Source organism: Boleophthalmus pectinirostris, unplaced genomic scaffold (assembly GCF_026225935.1).
Source record: "Boleophthalmus pectinirostris isolate CB_2022bp ecotype Guang Dong unplaced genomic scaffold, ASM2622593v1 HiC_scaffold_18, whole genome shotgun sequence".
NCBI classification, from domain to species: domain Eukaryota; kingdom Metazoa; phylum Chordata; class Actinopteri; order Gobiiformes; family Gobiidae; genus Boleophthalmus; species Boleophthalmus pectinirostris.
The window spans coordinates 25,216,990-25,229,015 of NW_026571133.1; the positions used below are offsets into that span (position 1 = coordinate 25,216,990).

Here is a 12,026-nt window from a genome sequence, read left to right on the forward strand (position 1 = left end):
TAGTAATAACGAATCAAAATCACATAAAATAGTTTCCAGTGGAGACTTCTGCCATGTGTTTTTATGGAATTCAAATGTCCATGCGATTTCCGATACAGGTGGATGATTAATACAGGAAATGACAGATTTTTCCTTTGGAGCAGCTCACTTTTGCCCAAACCATGCCTGCTTCGTCTAGCACACCTCTATCCACTTATGAAGGAACATTTTTGGATGGTTGCTGCCTGGACCTGCTGGAGGTATCAGGGCGGAGAGGATGCCAGCCGATTCACAAACCATCTTGAACCCTTTGACCTCCTCCTTCCTGCCAACTCTCTTTTAAAGCTCATAGCCTTCACCAAATTATTCCACTGAGATGTGCCAAATCTTCCACTGCTAAAATCCACTGTCTATCTCTATTAAATCAACCTAGCAACATCTCACTTTTATACACAATCCTCAACACATGTCACAATTATAATCTGCCATTCATTTTAATAGGATTTATCAGAGTGTAGTAAATCAGTCTTCCCTTATAAAGCTCTCTTGAGTCATGCGGGTTAATGCTAGACTCCAAATAACATCTAAAAGTGACCACAGAGGGTGTTAAACCAAGTAGTTTAATCCTCTTGGCTCATTAGTGCTAAAATACACACAGTTTTAAAAGCTTTCAGGCTGTACGTTTTTCTCAGTGGGTCATATAGCCAAATAACTGCCAACGGGCTCCTTCCAAACCTCCGCGCTTCCTTTCCTACCCCCTCTCTTCGTCTCCTCCTACTTTTGGCATCCTACTTTTCCCTCATAATTTTTTGGAACATAATGGAAAATGCTACTTCATCCTTTCTGTAAATCCTTTACAAAGAGGAGTTAGCAAATGAGTGAGTGGCTGTGAATAATTCAAGTAGATCAAGCAGTTGTTAAAGGAGCATTGTGTAACTTTTCCGGTGGAGGGTCCATCAAAATATTTTCTACATGGAGAAGCTGTTGATTTGTCTGGAGTGTTTTACAGTCTGGTATTAAACCTTTCTACCTTTTTTATCATGGAAATCAAACCAGATCAGGTTCTGTGAAGGTCTGTAGAGAGGCAGTCCTGCTCACAGACAGAGTGCCTGTTTTTCTATGCATTTTTGAGCTATAAATCCATCTGCAATTTAATAAATATAAAGTAGAGCTGTTTAAGGTCATACTGTGGAACATTCCAGGCAGAGCAATGACATATCCATAGAAACAGGCAGGTGATGGTAGCCAGGCTGGCGCCACCTAGTGCCTCTTCTCAATTTCATTTCTCTCCAGCAACTAGGTCAGGAATCGTAATACACTAGACGGTTTGCAAAAACCTCAGAAGTGCAAGTTCGGGCACCAGCCAATCAGTGAAGTGTCATATATTCAGTGTTGTCAATGATTCCCGAGATCGAGGATTTGAAGACGGAATAAAGAGAATGTTTGGTGAATTTCATCAAGGGCAAAGACGTTATTGCCCTTCTTCCTACGGGATTTGGGAAAAGCTTAATATACCAGTTAGCCCCGCTAACGGCGCATCACATACGTCATGACCAAATAGCAGCGATTGGTCAAATGATAAAAATTACCCGCCTACCGTCGAGTGAACGAAATCTAAAGCTGCGAGATCAGACGGTTTGAAAGAAGTGAAACAAAGTAAAACTGGCTGATGAATCAGGCTAAGGTGACGGACCCCCAACCAAAAAGTTACATAGTGCACCTTTAAGAATGCAGAAGCCTGTGTGTAAATGTGCAATACTGTTTGACTCGCATTTGTATTAGCGTGCAATTTAGTCTCAGTGGAAACTAGGAACCCGATTAAATAATGTACACTAACCAGCACTTTGTATTTAAAAAAAACATCAAATAATATTACACACACTACATTTTTCAATTATATTCTTAATCTCACGTTTAACTAAGAAATTAATTTTGTGTGACATGGAATATCTCATAGAATTAGTATAAGATGGAAAATAAAGTCAGTTGAGGTTTTGCAGTTTGTAGATATACACAGATATACCCAAATGATCAAGGGAGTGTGATTCCCAGCATTTTAATTTCAAGCACTGTTATAGAAGCCAAATACTCCAAAAGAGGTACTTAATATTGTACAATAGACCAATTAACTGATACTATCTTTGCTACATGCTGTGAAACTCTTGGCTATGTTGGGCCAAAAGAGTAAGCTATTACAGAAATACATCTCTGATAAAACTCTAACCATTTTTTCTCTACACAGTCACGCCAAAGGAACACACTTCACATCTTTCTGGAACGTAATGGGGGTGGGGGGTGGGGGGGTGGGTGGGGGCTGTGCTGAGGAAGAAGATGGAAAATGGCATGAAAAATAAAAAGAGGAATAAGATGTTTAAATTAGGCCTTAACTAGGATCCACACCAAGATTAACAAAGAAGTTTGAACAGGTCTATATATGGTCTTGAGATATTCTTATTCAACCAAAACTAAAACTGGGTAAAAATATTTAAAACACCACAACATGAATAACAACAATCTCATGAGTAGCATCAAAAAGGCTAAGCACACCATGACAGGTACCAGCCCCACAGTTTGGGAAGCAGTGTTCTCCAAGGCGCACACATCACACATCACACATCACACATCACACATCACCAACACACACTTCAAAGAGTTGGGCTCAGGCAGGCCAGAAACAGTCTAGACACGCTCTTCCACATCGCACCCTACTCCCCTGCCATTTTTCCATGCCAGTGTCTCCTCATACCTTTTCTGGCTTCAACTTTATTACATGCTCTTTTAAATGTGCTAAATTGGTATAAAAATAAGTAGAAGCAAATGTTCACCAAAAGTAATGTGCAGTGGGAAAGTCCCTAAAATTGATTGCCTCAGCCAAGATCCCCAGACACCTCCTGGACTGAATGGGGCACTGAACAGAGCAGGTTACACACAGTGGGCAATGGGCAGGTAACTTTAGTCATTTGTATTCGTGCCACAGAGAGTTTGTCCACAACACAACAACACGTATTTACTATTTCTTTCTTTGTGTATTACAACCAAAAATGATGCTCTAAAAGACTTCAGTCACAGGAATCTAGTGGTGGAAGATGTCCTCAATTTTGTGACTTAAGTAAAAATGCAGATATCAGACCTAATAAATACACAAATAAAAGTAAAAAGTATCACATGGAATCCACTTAAGTAAAAGTACCTGTTTAAAAATGTATTTCAAGATAATTTTGACATCTAATAAAGATGTAGAGATTTGGTGCTGAATTTTGTTCAACACAAACAACTGAATCAATACTTTTTTCCCCCAGCTCTATTTATTTGCATATTTGTGTTTGCTCACATTATGCACATATTAAAAATAAACCCCCCAGCCACCAGCCCCCAACCATCATAAAAAGGACTTTACTTTTCAGTTCTGTTCAAAATAAAGGAGGAGAGAGATACCTGCTCTCAAATGTAGTGAAGTAAACATAAAACGTATCCACTTTAAAATAAATTCAAGTACAGATACATTAAATGTATGTATATATAATCTAAAAGTATTGCCATTCTCACTTGAGAGACATTTACACAGACAGACATAATTGTTGTTCTTTGATTCAGCTGTAATTATAGTGTCCTGAGCCACCTGCACCCAGGGCTGCCTGGAGGTGGGTGACTATGGAAGATTATAGCACCCATAACCTGTAGATGACCACCATTACACACAAGCACCATTAACACATTCCCTAATCAGAGCCAGAGACACTTGAGGGGCAAGAGGGGTAAGAGCTCTGACTTCTCTGTAATGCGCAATGCTTGTATTGACTCATTCTCCTACAATCTCTCCTCCCTCTGTTTCCTTTGAGAAAAACCCTCCTCTGCTGAGTGGTCATTCAGCGGCAAACATCTGGCTCTTTACAAATACTGAGAACTGACCTCTCATGATCATAGCAAAGTGGCAACTGGCAGCTGGAAAATAACAACAGACGTGAAACCATGGGTTGAATGCTGAAAATTGAGGCCGTTGCTATAGTAAATAACAATTCAAAACAAAATACTGTATCTTTTTTATGATCCTCAAAATGGCAGGACATGACAGGAAAATGGAACCTATAAATAAGTGGCACTGGCTGTAACACATCAATACACCATTAATACAATACAACACACATCTTTCCCTTTGGATTTACATGTATGTGCAACTTTGTCTTTTCCAGATTTGCAGTACAGTTCTGCATTCTGTTTCCAGACATTTTGTTTATCATGACCGATGAGTGCTTTGGCATGGGCTGCACTGTTAAGATTTTCCACAGGAGCGCTGCCAAGCCTCAATGAGAAGTTTGCGATCGACTGTGTTAGATGGAAAGACTACTAAACACACTGGACCAGAGAGATTACCACTCAAATTATTCCCTGATGAGCACTGGAACATAAATACTGTAATACTGCAAATGTCTTGGACTGGGTTTGTTTATTGCTTTTCAAAGAAGTAGAAAAGATCCAACAAGAACTAGTGCAGAGTTTAAACTTCTGAGGTTGCAATGATAACATTAAAGGTCATCAATCTATGTCTTGCTCAGCTCAGTAAGGTTTATGTAAATTTGATAAGCTTTGCTAAGAAAAGATCCCTGCTCTTGAAATGATATGAGAATGAAATATTTCAATATAAACACAAGCCACAACCTGATCCTCAATGAAAAGAAAAAAATCTTGGAATCTATATCAACTTTGAGTCGAACATTTGCACAAGGCTCCACCTGTTTTTTAATCTTGTCTTTGAAAAAGTTCATTCATGCATAACATAAAGAAAGAGCTTTGCCAAGAGAAACAAAAACCTGCGTATAATATGCTATATATGATCAAGCGTTGTTTCCTCATCAAAAACATACCTGGAGTTGTATTTTGTATTTTTCTGCCTATTTAGGCTGAGTTCTTCTCTCAAACAAAAAACACTCTGCTCCATATGATGATGTTAAACATACAACTTCACTACAATCATTTGAGTAATTTCAGCCCTGAAATTGCCAGTTTCGACTGAACTAAAGGTAAAGGGTAGTTGTTAACTTGAAAACTACTGCTTCGTGACATCACAAGGTGGAACAGAGCATTTGGAGTTTTGAAGATGTAGACAGCCTAATAATACATTAAACATCTGGGTGTATTTTTGAAGAGGCAACAACATTACAACATGGCTTAAAGCTCACAAGAGTCAATTTTGCCAATGTAGAAACACTGGCCTTACACAATTTTGTCAGTCTATTTTGTTACTTACTTTCCTAAAAATATAAGAACCAGAAAGGTAAAAGTATCCAACATATTGCTGAGTAATTACATAATTCTATTCTAATCCCAGAGATCACTTCTTGTACTGGCCACAATGGTAACTAAAGCGATAGCATCGTCATCACCACAGAAGGAAAAAAAAAAAAACGAGACCACAGGCGCCATGACTCACTTCTCACCATTTCTAGTATTTCCTGAACTTGCAAAAGTTCATATATATAAATGTTCCATGAATCAGGCTGCAACGCAACTGTTTAACTGTTACCTGTTCTTTATAATCCTTCACACATTGTATTTCTCCAACAAAAGTTGGAAACAAACAAACAAACAAAAAGTTTAGAATTGCAACTTCATACTCAAGTACATTTTCTAATGTGAAAGAATTAGATCAGTATGACAGAAGAAGGTATATATATATATATATATATATATATATATATATATATATATATATATATGTATGTATATATATGTATATATATGTATATATATATAAGGAGCTCTTGTTGTCAGAATAAGTCCACTGCTTGCTGCCTACACCTAATTAGAAAGTGTTTTATTGTCACATAATCAGGTAAGATGCTAGTATTTGTCAGCTTTACCTCTGCTCTGCTCCCAGAGAGCTGTGAAAAGCATTGATAAGCTCATCATGATGAGTAATTAGATTGCTCAGAATGCATTAGGTACTGTAGGTGGGGAATAACTTTGCACTGCAAACTGTTTAAAATGAACTAGTTCTGATTCTCATGTCTCCATAAAATATCAAGTAGCCTACAGTGTCTAAGTTCCACCCATCAGATCTCAGTGGGCTTGTGCCTCCCCCCAGTGCCACCCCTTGAACCATTTTGGGGGTTTGTTAAAAAAGAAAAATTTAATTAATTGTGGAACACAATTACAGCAGGACCACAACAAGGAGCAAGGCCACATGTCAGACCAAGACATGTGTTACATTTGTGGTTTATTTTTTTGTTGAGAAGAAGGAAAACGTTTCCAGTTAATGCAGGTTTGTTTGCATGTATTTTCAGGTCATCACAAATTCAAACATTATAATAATAAAAGTCTTACTCTTCAAATTGTTAATTGTTGAAGTTTATTTTGGTGTCTTGCGTCAACACGTGCCCATTCTTTGTGGTATTATGAGGCGACAAATAGACTCCAGCTGTGGGGAATATGATTGTAGAACATTACATTTGACCTGAAACATCTCTAAGAACTTTGACCTCCCTTGTTTTCCTCACAACAGTAAACAAGTGTACTAACGTTATAGTGTTATAGTCAAGTATCTTTCCAAAACTAGCCCACCTTTATATTAGAGGTGAACAATAAATGTAATAAATATTCCAATATACCTTTTTCAAGCTATGATCATATCCACATTTTTTACAAGCCATAAATGTGTTAGAATGTGCATATGAACATATTAAATTTAAAATATAAGTGGGCCGACTTTTAAAGTAATTAAACGTATTCAGTTTGGAAGATTACACAGAACAGATTCTGTTCTTTTGTTTAACAAACTCTTTTGGCAGCTTTCTCGTAGTATACTGTATATGATCTTAAAATTGTGCTTGCCTTCAGTTTCAAAACATCAATTTCCATATTGTCTCATAGATGATCTAGTAATATCCAACAGACCTCTAGACAAGGGATGTCACAATATCATATTTTAGTGATGCAATAATAGTGAGAAGAAACATTACAATTTTACAATTATTCACGGTTACTGACACCATCACCAAACAGTGAAATGCACCATTTTCTCTAATTTCTGTGGACTAACATGTTGCCATTCCTCCAGTTTTATTAAAACCTTCTCATTGATAATGTGACATAAACAGCCAAACACACACAATTTTAGTTCTTTGAGTATAGCTTGAATGCAAATGACTTAATTTTGCTTGTAAACTGTCACAACTATAATTTTTTAGCTCTTGTGATTACACTGTGACCTGAGTCACCACAATTATTGATTGAAGTAATAATCTTGACATCTGTACTCTTGGCAAGAGCCACTGGAGGATTAGTGGTCTCTTGACAACTTGTAATAGGCTAGTTTGTGACACTGTGTCAAAAGTCTCACAGTGTTGAGACATGTGTTGAATTTGTGAGGTCACATGTTCATGGGTTAAACTGCACTTCTCACATTATCCACAGAATATGGAGGATCTTTCTTTACAAAAGGGACACACTAAAAGGCTTTATGTTCTTTTTCAGCAAGTACTTATCATTTAATGTTGACTTTGAATAATTATACTTTAGGTAGTAAAAGAGGATGGAGTTTGGGAATGTAAATGTGAGAGAAACCAACAGTGTCTCGCCATGGTCTGCCACTGCACTGTCAATGTGAATGACAGCTCGTATTAAAGCAGACATTACTGCATCATACACGACAAAGGAAACTTGTTACAGTTACTTTCAAACACATTGCCAACACAGACCCAAAAGACTCAACTGAATACTCGCCTGTGTATTTGAAGTGTGTTACTGTAGTATTGTTGAACCTTCTCATGTTGTAACGATGTGTGAACACCAGAGTTTAGCTGTTGTGCATGACAAGTGCACCAGTGCCAAGTGTCACCACAGGCTGAAGAGTTTGGAGTGAGAGCTTAAGTCAAAAGCAAGCTGGTAAACTGACTGCTGCTGAACAGTCTTTACACATACAAGGGCATTAAATGATTAATCTCAAGTAAGACTGTTAACACAAGCTTGTCATCATCTGAACATTGTGAATATGTTGCTTTTAATTGAATTAAATTAATTATGAAACAAACAAACAAAAACAAACAAAAAAAAAACCTAAAACATAATGCAAAAGTAAAAATGCATTCAACAGTGTGTACCCCCTGCGTCTTTGTCTAATGAGTACAATTTTAACTTTATTTAATTTATCATTACATATTAACAGAAATGAAATGATGAAGGACACAGAAGAGCAGTAGGACACAATGTTATGTGAATTGTGACAAAAATAAATTAGGTCTTTGAACCAAGATTTGCATCAGATTTTATTATGAAGAAGAGATTTGACTGAAGTGAAGGCTGTGCAACCCCAGGCTTGGAGTGAAAGTGGTGTGAAAAAAATGTGAGAAAACTGATCTACATTTTTCAGATTTTTAAGGTTCCGCTTTGGGACATTTGACTTTTCCTACTCATAAAATATACAGGGTACTGGATTACAAATGCATTTTATTGAAGCAATTCCTCTCACTATTTTGAAAGTAAAATAGATGGATCTTACAAAAGTTAAATGACAACTAATAAATGTCCTTTAACTTTTACATGTGAGGCTATAGGGTAGAGCTCAACAATAGTGGAATTACAGAGCATCAACACAGTAGAAAAAAACAAAATACAGCCATATGACCAGGCTTCACAATTACACTTGCACCACTACAAACACACTGCAGGGTGTGGCCCACATTTGGAGGTTAGGCAGTAGGAGACATGGTTAGTTAAATCTTTAGATGGCAGGCGACAATTTGCCACTTTATTTATACAGCTTTGGTAGGAGCACAGTTGAGGTGAAGCAAAATCTAACAGTTATATCAAAGTGTTATTTTCAGTAAGAACTTTAAAACTTTTCATAAAACAACTTCTGGCATACTAGTGAATCGTAATAAAAGCACTATATTTCACAACATAAATGGGGATATGTGAAAAAAACAAAAAAAAACCACACTTAATCACTACACTACTACATTAATAAAGCATGAACAAAGACTGAACTCATTATGATGAACAAACAGTTTATTAAGAATGTTTCAATCTTATAACTAACAGCCCCTTAATTAATAAGTTATTGAAGTCTTTCTTCATGCTTTGTGTACGATGTTTACTTTTTAACCTCAAATAGATTAAACTCATTTGTAAAAGTTTATGTCTATCTGGATTGGCCATAAATATAATCCTTGTACAAGAGCATGAGTGTAGCTCTGTGATTACTGTGGTGGAGGTAGAGCTCTTAGTGGACAAGCTGCTGCCCAGAGTCTGACCAAACTATGACCACCAAACCACTCTAAAGCCTAATGGTCTCTTTCTACACACTACTTAGTTTCTTGACATAAACGCTGTGTTGAGGTAGGCTGCACTGTATAGCCATGAATGATACTAGCGGTTGTACTTTTAAGAGCTTGTAATGCCCACTTTGTATTGCATACAAATATTCCTTCTGTTTGAATGCACCATTTTACTACGTGTAAAAGACAGCTGACATTTCTGCCACTGGTGACAAAACTGCACTCTCGCCTATGGCGGCTGTAAAGTTTACATGGACAGGTGGAGATCTGTGTGCACAGGTCCCCAATAAAAGGTAAACATTTGTGGTTCTTGTGTAAAACGACTATCCTTAACCCCAAAAGTAACTTGAAATGCTTTTAACAGTAATCGAAAAAGTTCCATGTTAGAATTAGTCGTTTTCAATACTAGTTGTAAATAAAATAGTGTCTGGTACCTCTCATTTGCAAACCCCGCCATACAAGTGATGGTCCGTGCGTCGTGGCATCATTTTGTATTTCGCGCCCTTATTGACCTATTCTTCTGATGATAACGGACCCTCCAGCTCATCGAGCCTGCGATGTAGGCGTGAAACTTTCCCCTCAACTTTTCCTCTCTGCTCCTCCCGCGGCCAATAACAGGGCTGACTCCAAAGTGGGGTGTGCTCTGATTTGCTCGTGTGTCTTGTCCTCGCGCTGAGTGACAGCCCACGAGTGAAGACTTCTCGTGTTGCCCCGCTGGACTTGGAGGGGCTGTACGTGACGCTGCGGAGGGGGCGACACTTGTGCTCCAGGACAGAGCAGAGGAGACACGGGAGTCGCGGGAGTGACGGTGTCCATCCGTCAAGCAGCTGGAGGAACCCCACTACCCGACCCTTATGGCTGCTTGAGACACAGCGACAGACCCCCCCTTCCCCCTTTCTTCTCTTTCTCTGGGACTTTTGGTTTTTACTTTGTCGTCCACAGAACGTGTTGAGTCTAAAAAGTTTCTTCAGGTTGAAAGTGAATCCACTTGCCGTGGACGTCTCTGGCGGTCATGGATACCCATATTAGGTGGAAAGTTAAACGGAGGATAAGGGACGCTCAACTCACTTTAGTGGTGATTCTGCTTTTTGTCACATCGCAAGCATTTTCAGGTAAGGAGAGGCTGCAGTTTGCACATCCACTTTTAAGGCAACAGCACTCAAAGTTTCTGTCTGATCTGTGGTGAAGCCAACCCCTCCTCCCTGTCTCATTCTTTATTGGCAACAATGAAGAACTGGAGAAGTTGTCCATCTAACGCAATTGCCTAATTCTAAGAGAAAAGGAAAAGCTCACAATATATGGTGAAAGTGTTTGTTTTGCCTAAACATTTATTTAGAGTTTGAGTCTAAATTGTCTCATTTATTTGACTTACATTTAAGCTCCCTAATAGTCTATTAGTCTCGGGTTGCATGCTCGCTATGGACTTTGCAATTTGGATGCAGTTGTTTTGCATTGGCCATTTTTAATACCAGAACAACGCACAAGATTAATTTTTAAAAGGGCGGGGCTGCAGCTTTTCTGAAGTGGTAGGGTGGAGCTGGTAAAGATGTCCAGCGTACGTTTTTTGTTCAGGACTGTAAAGGCAGTAGACAGTTGTCAGTTTGAGGCCTTTTTTTTCTGGAGTCCTGATTTCATCACCACTCAGCAAAGGGACTGTTGTGTTTGTAGGGTCCTGCAGAGGTCACAAAGCACTGTCTTGGTCACTCACAGGCTCTGCCCTCATGTATTATTAGCCCCATTAGAAGGCCTGCTTTGTTGGTGGTCTGTAAGCTGTAAGTCTGCTGCACATGTCTTTATGTTCAACAGGTGGCTTCAGGAGAGCTATGGTTTACAAAAATGAGAAAGTGTCTCAGAATGTGCTGAATCTCCAAAAGCTGAGTAAAAGATGCATGCTGCAGCTAAAATAATTTGTGGTAGAAATATAACAGCTGGCAGTATTTTATGGCTGAATAGAATTACAATTTACAGCAAAAATGTTTTTAATTGCAGCCTATAAAATGGGGTTGTTAAATGTACACTTTGTTATTAGTTTAGTTGGAGCGTGTTTGGCAAATATGTGATCACTGGTGGAAAGTATTTATTAGATAACACCCTGGAAAAGGCAGATTAAGTTATTTCTGCAGGCAATATTTAATCAGCTCCTCACACTGACAAAGAGAGCAACCAGACTCTTGTAAGCAATCCTCAAGGGTAGTGGTACACTTCCTGAAACCTGACACTTGACACATGCCAAATGGGAAATGACTTGATGACTGATTGTTGGCAACATGACAGCTTCTATGTAAACTAATGGAGGCCAATGATTTTGGTGTGAGCAATTTTATATAGGTTGTCCCCCTGTTCCATGTAAATCACGGAAATTGGATATATATGCCATGAGTAGATGTTTAGAGTAGACCATATTTAAAACCATTATATAGAAAACAGACATACAGCAGTGCAACAGTGTAGCAGTTATAACACTTACATTTTTCAGTCCATATGTTGCCATGCTAGTTTGAAGAGCAAACATTAAGTCAAGGAAGACAAATGAGCACAGTTATTGGTGTAGTACATGTGATTTTTTTTTACAATGCAGGTTATTAGTATCCCTCATAACCATAATGCAGCAGCAGTTGCATTGTAAGTCAAATTCTGAAGCAGAACGTGAAGTCCCAGTGGTCGGTTCTTCTTGGAGGTCATCTTGACATGACATTAATGGGGAAAGCCCACTTTGAACTGACTGGTAATAACAGGCGCTCTATGAGACACGCAGGTCAAGAATGAGCAGAAGGT

General features: G+C 38.4%; 1 protein-coding gene across 2 annotated transcripts in view; it reads left to right on the top strand.

Annotated features, from left to right (window-relative positions):
• Positions 1-9,943: 9,943 nt before the first annotated feature.
• The window catches only part of col5a1 (procollagen, type V, alpha 1), a 49,587-nt gene continuing 47,504 nt past the window's right edge, over positions 9,944-12,026 (top strand). For both annotated transcript variants that reach the window (XM_055153394.1, XM_055153395.1), the window contains exon 1: positions 9,944-10,363. In XM_055153394.1, coding sequence (XP_055009369.1) covers positions 10,264-10,363 — 100 coding nt within the window. In that variant the 5' untranslated portion in view covers positions 9,944-10,263. The remainder of the gene's footprint in view (positions 10,364-12,026) is intronic.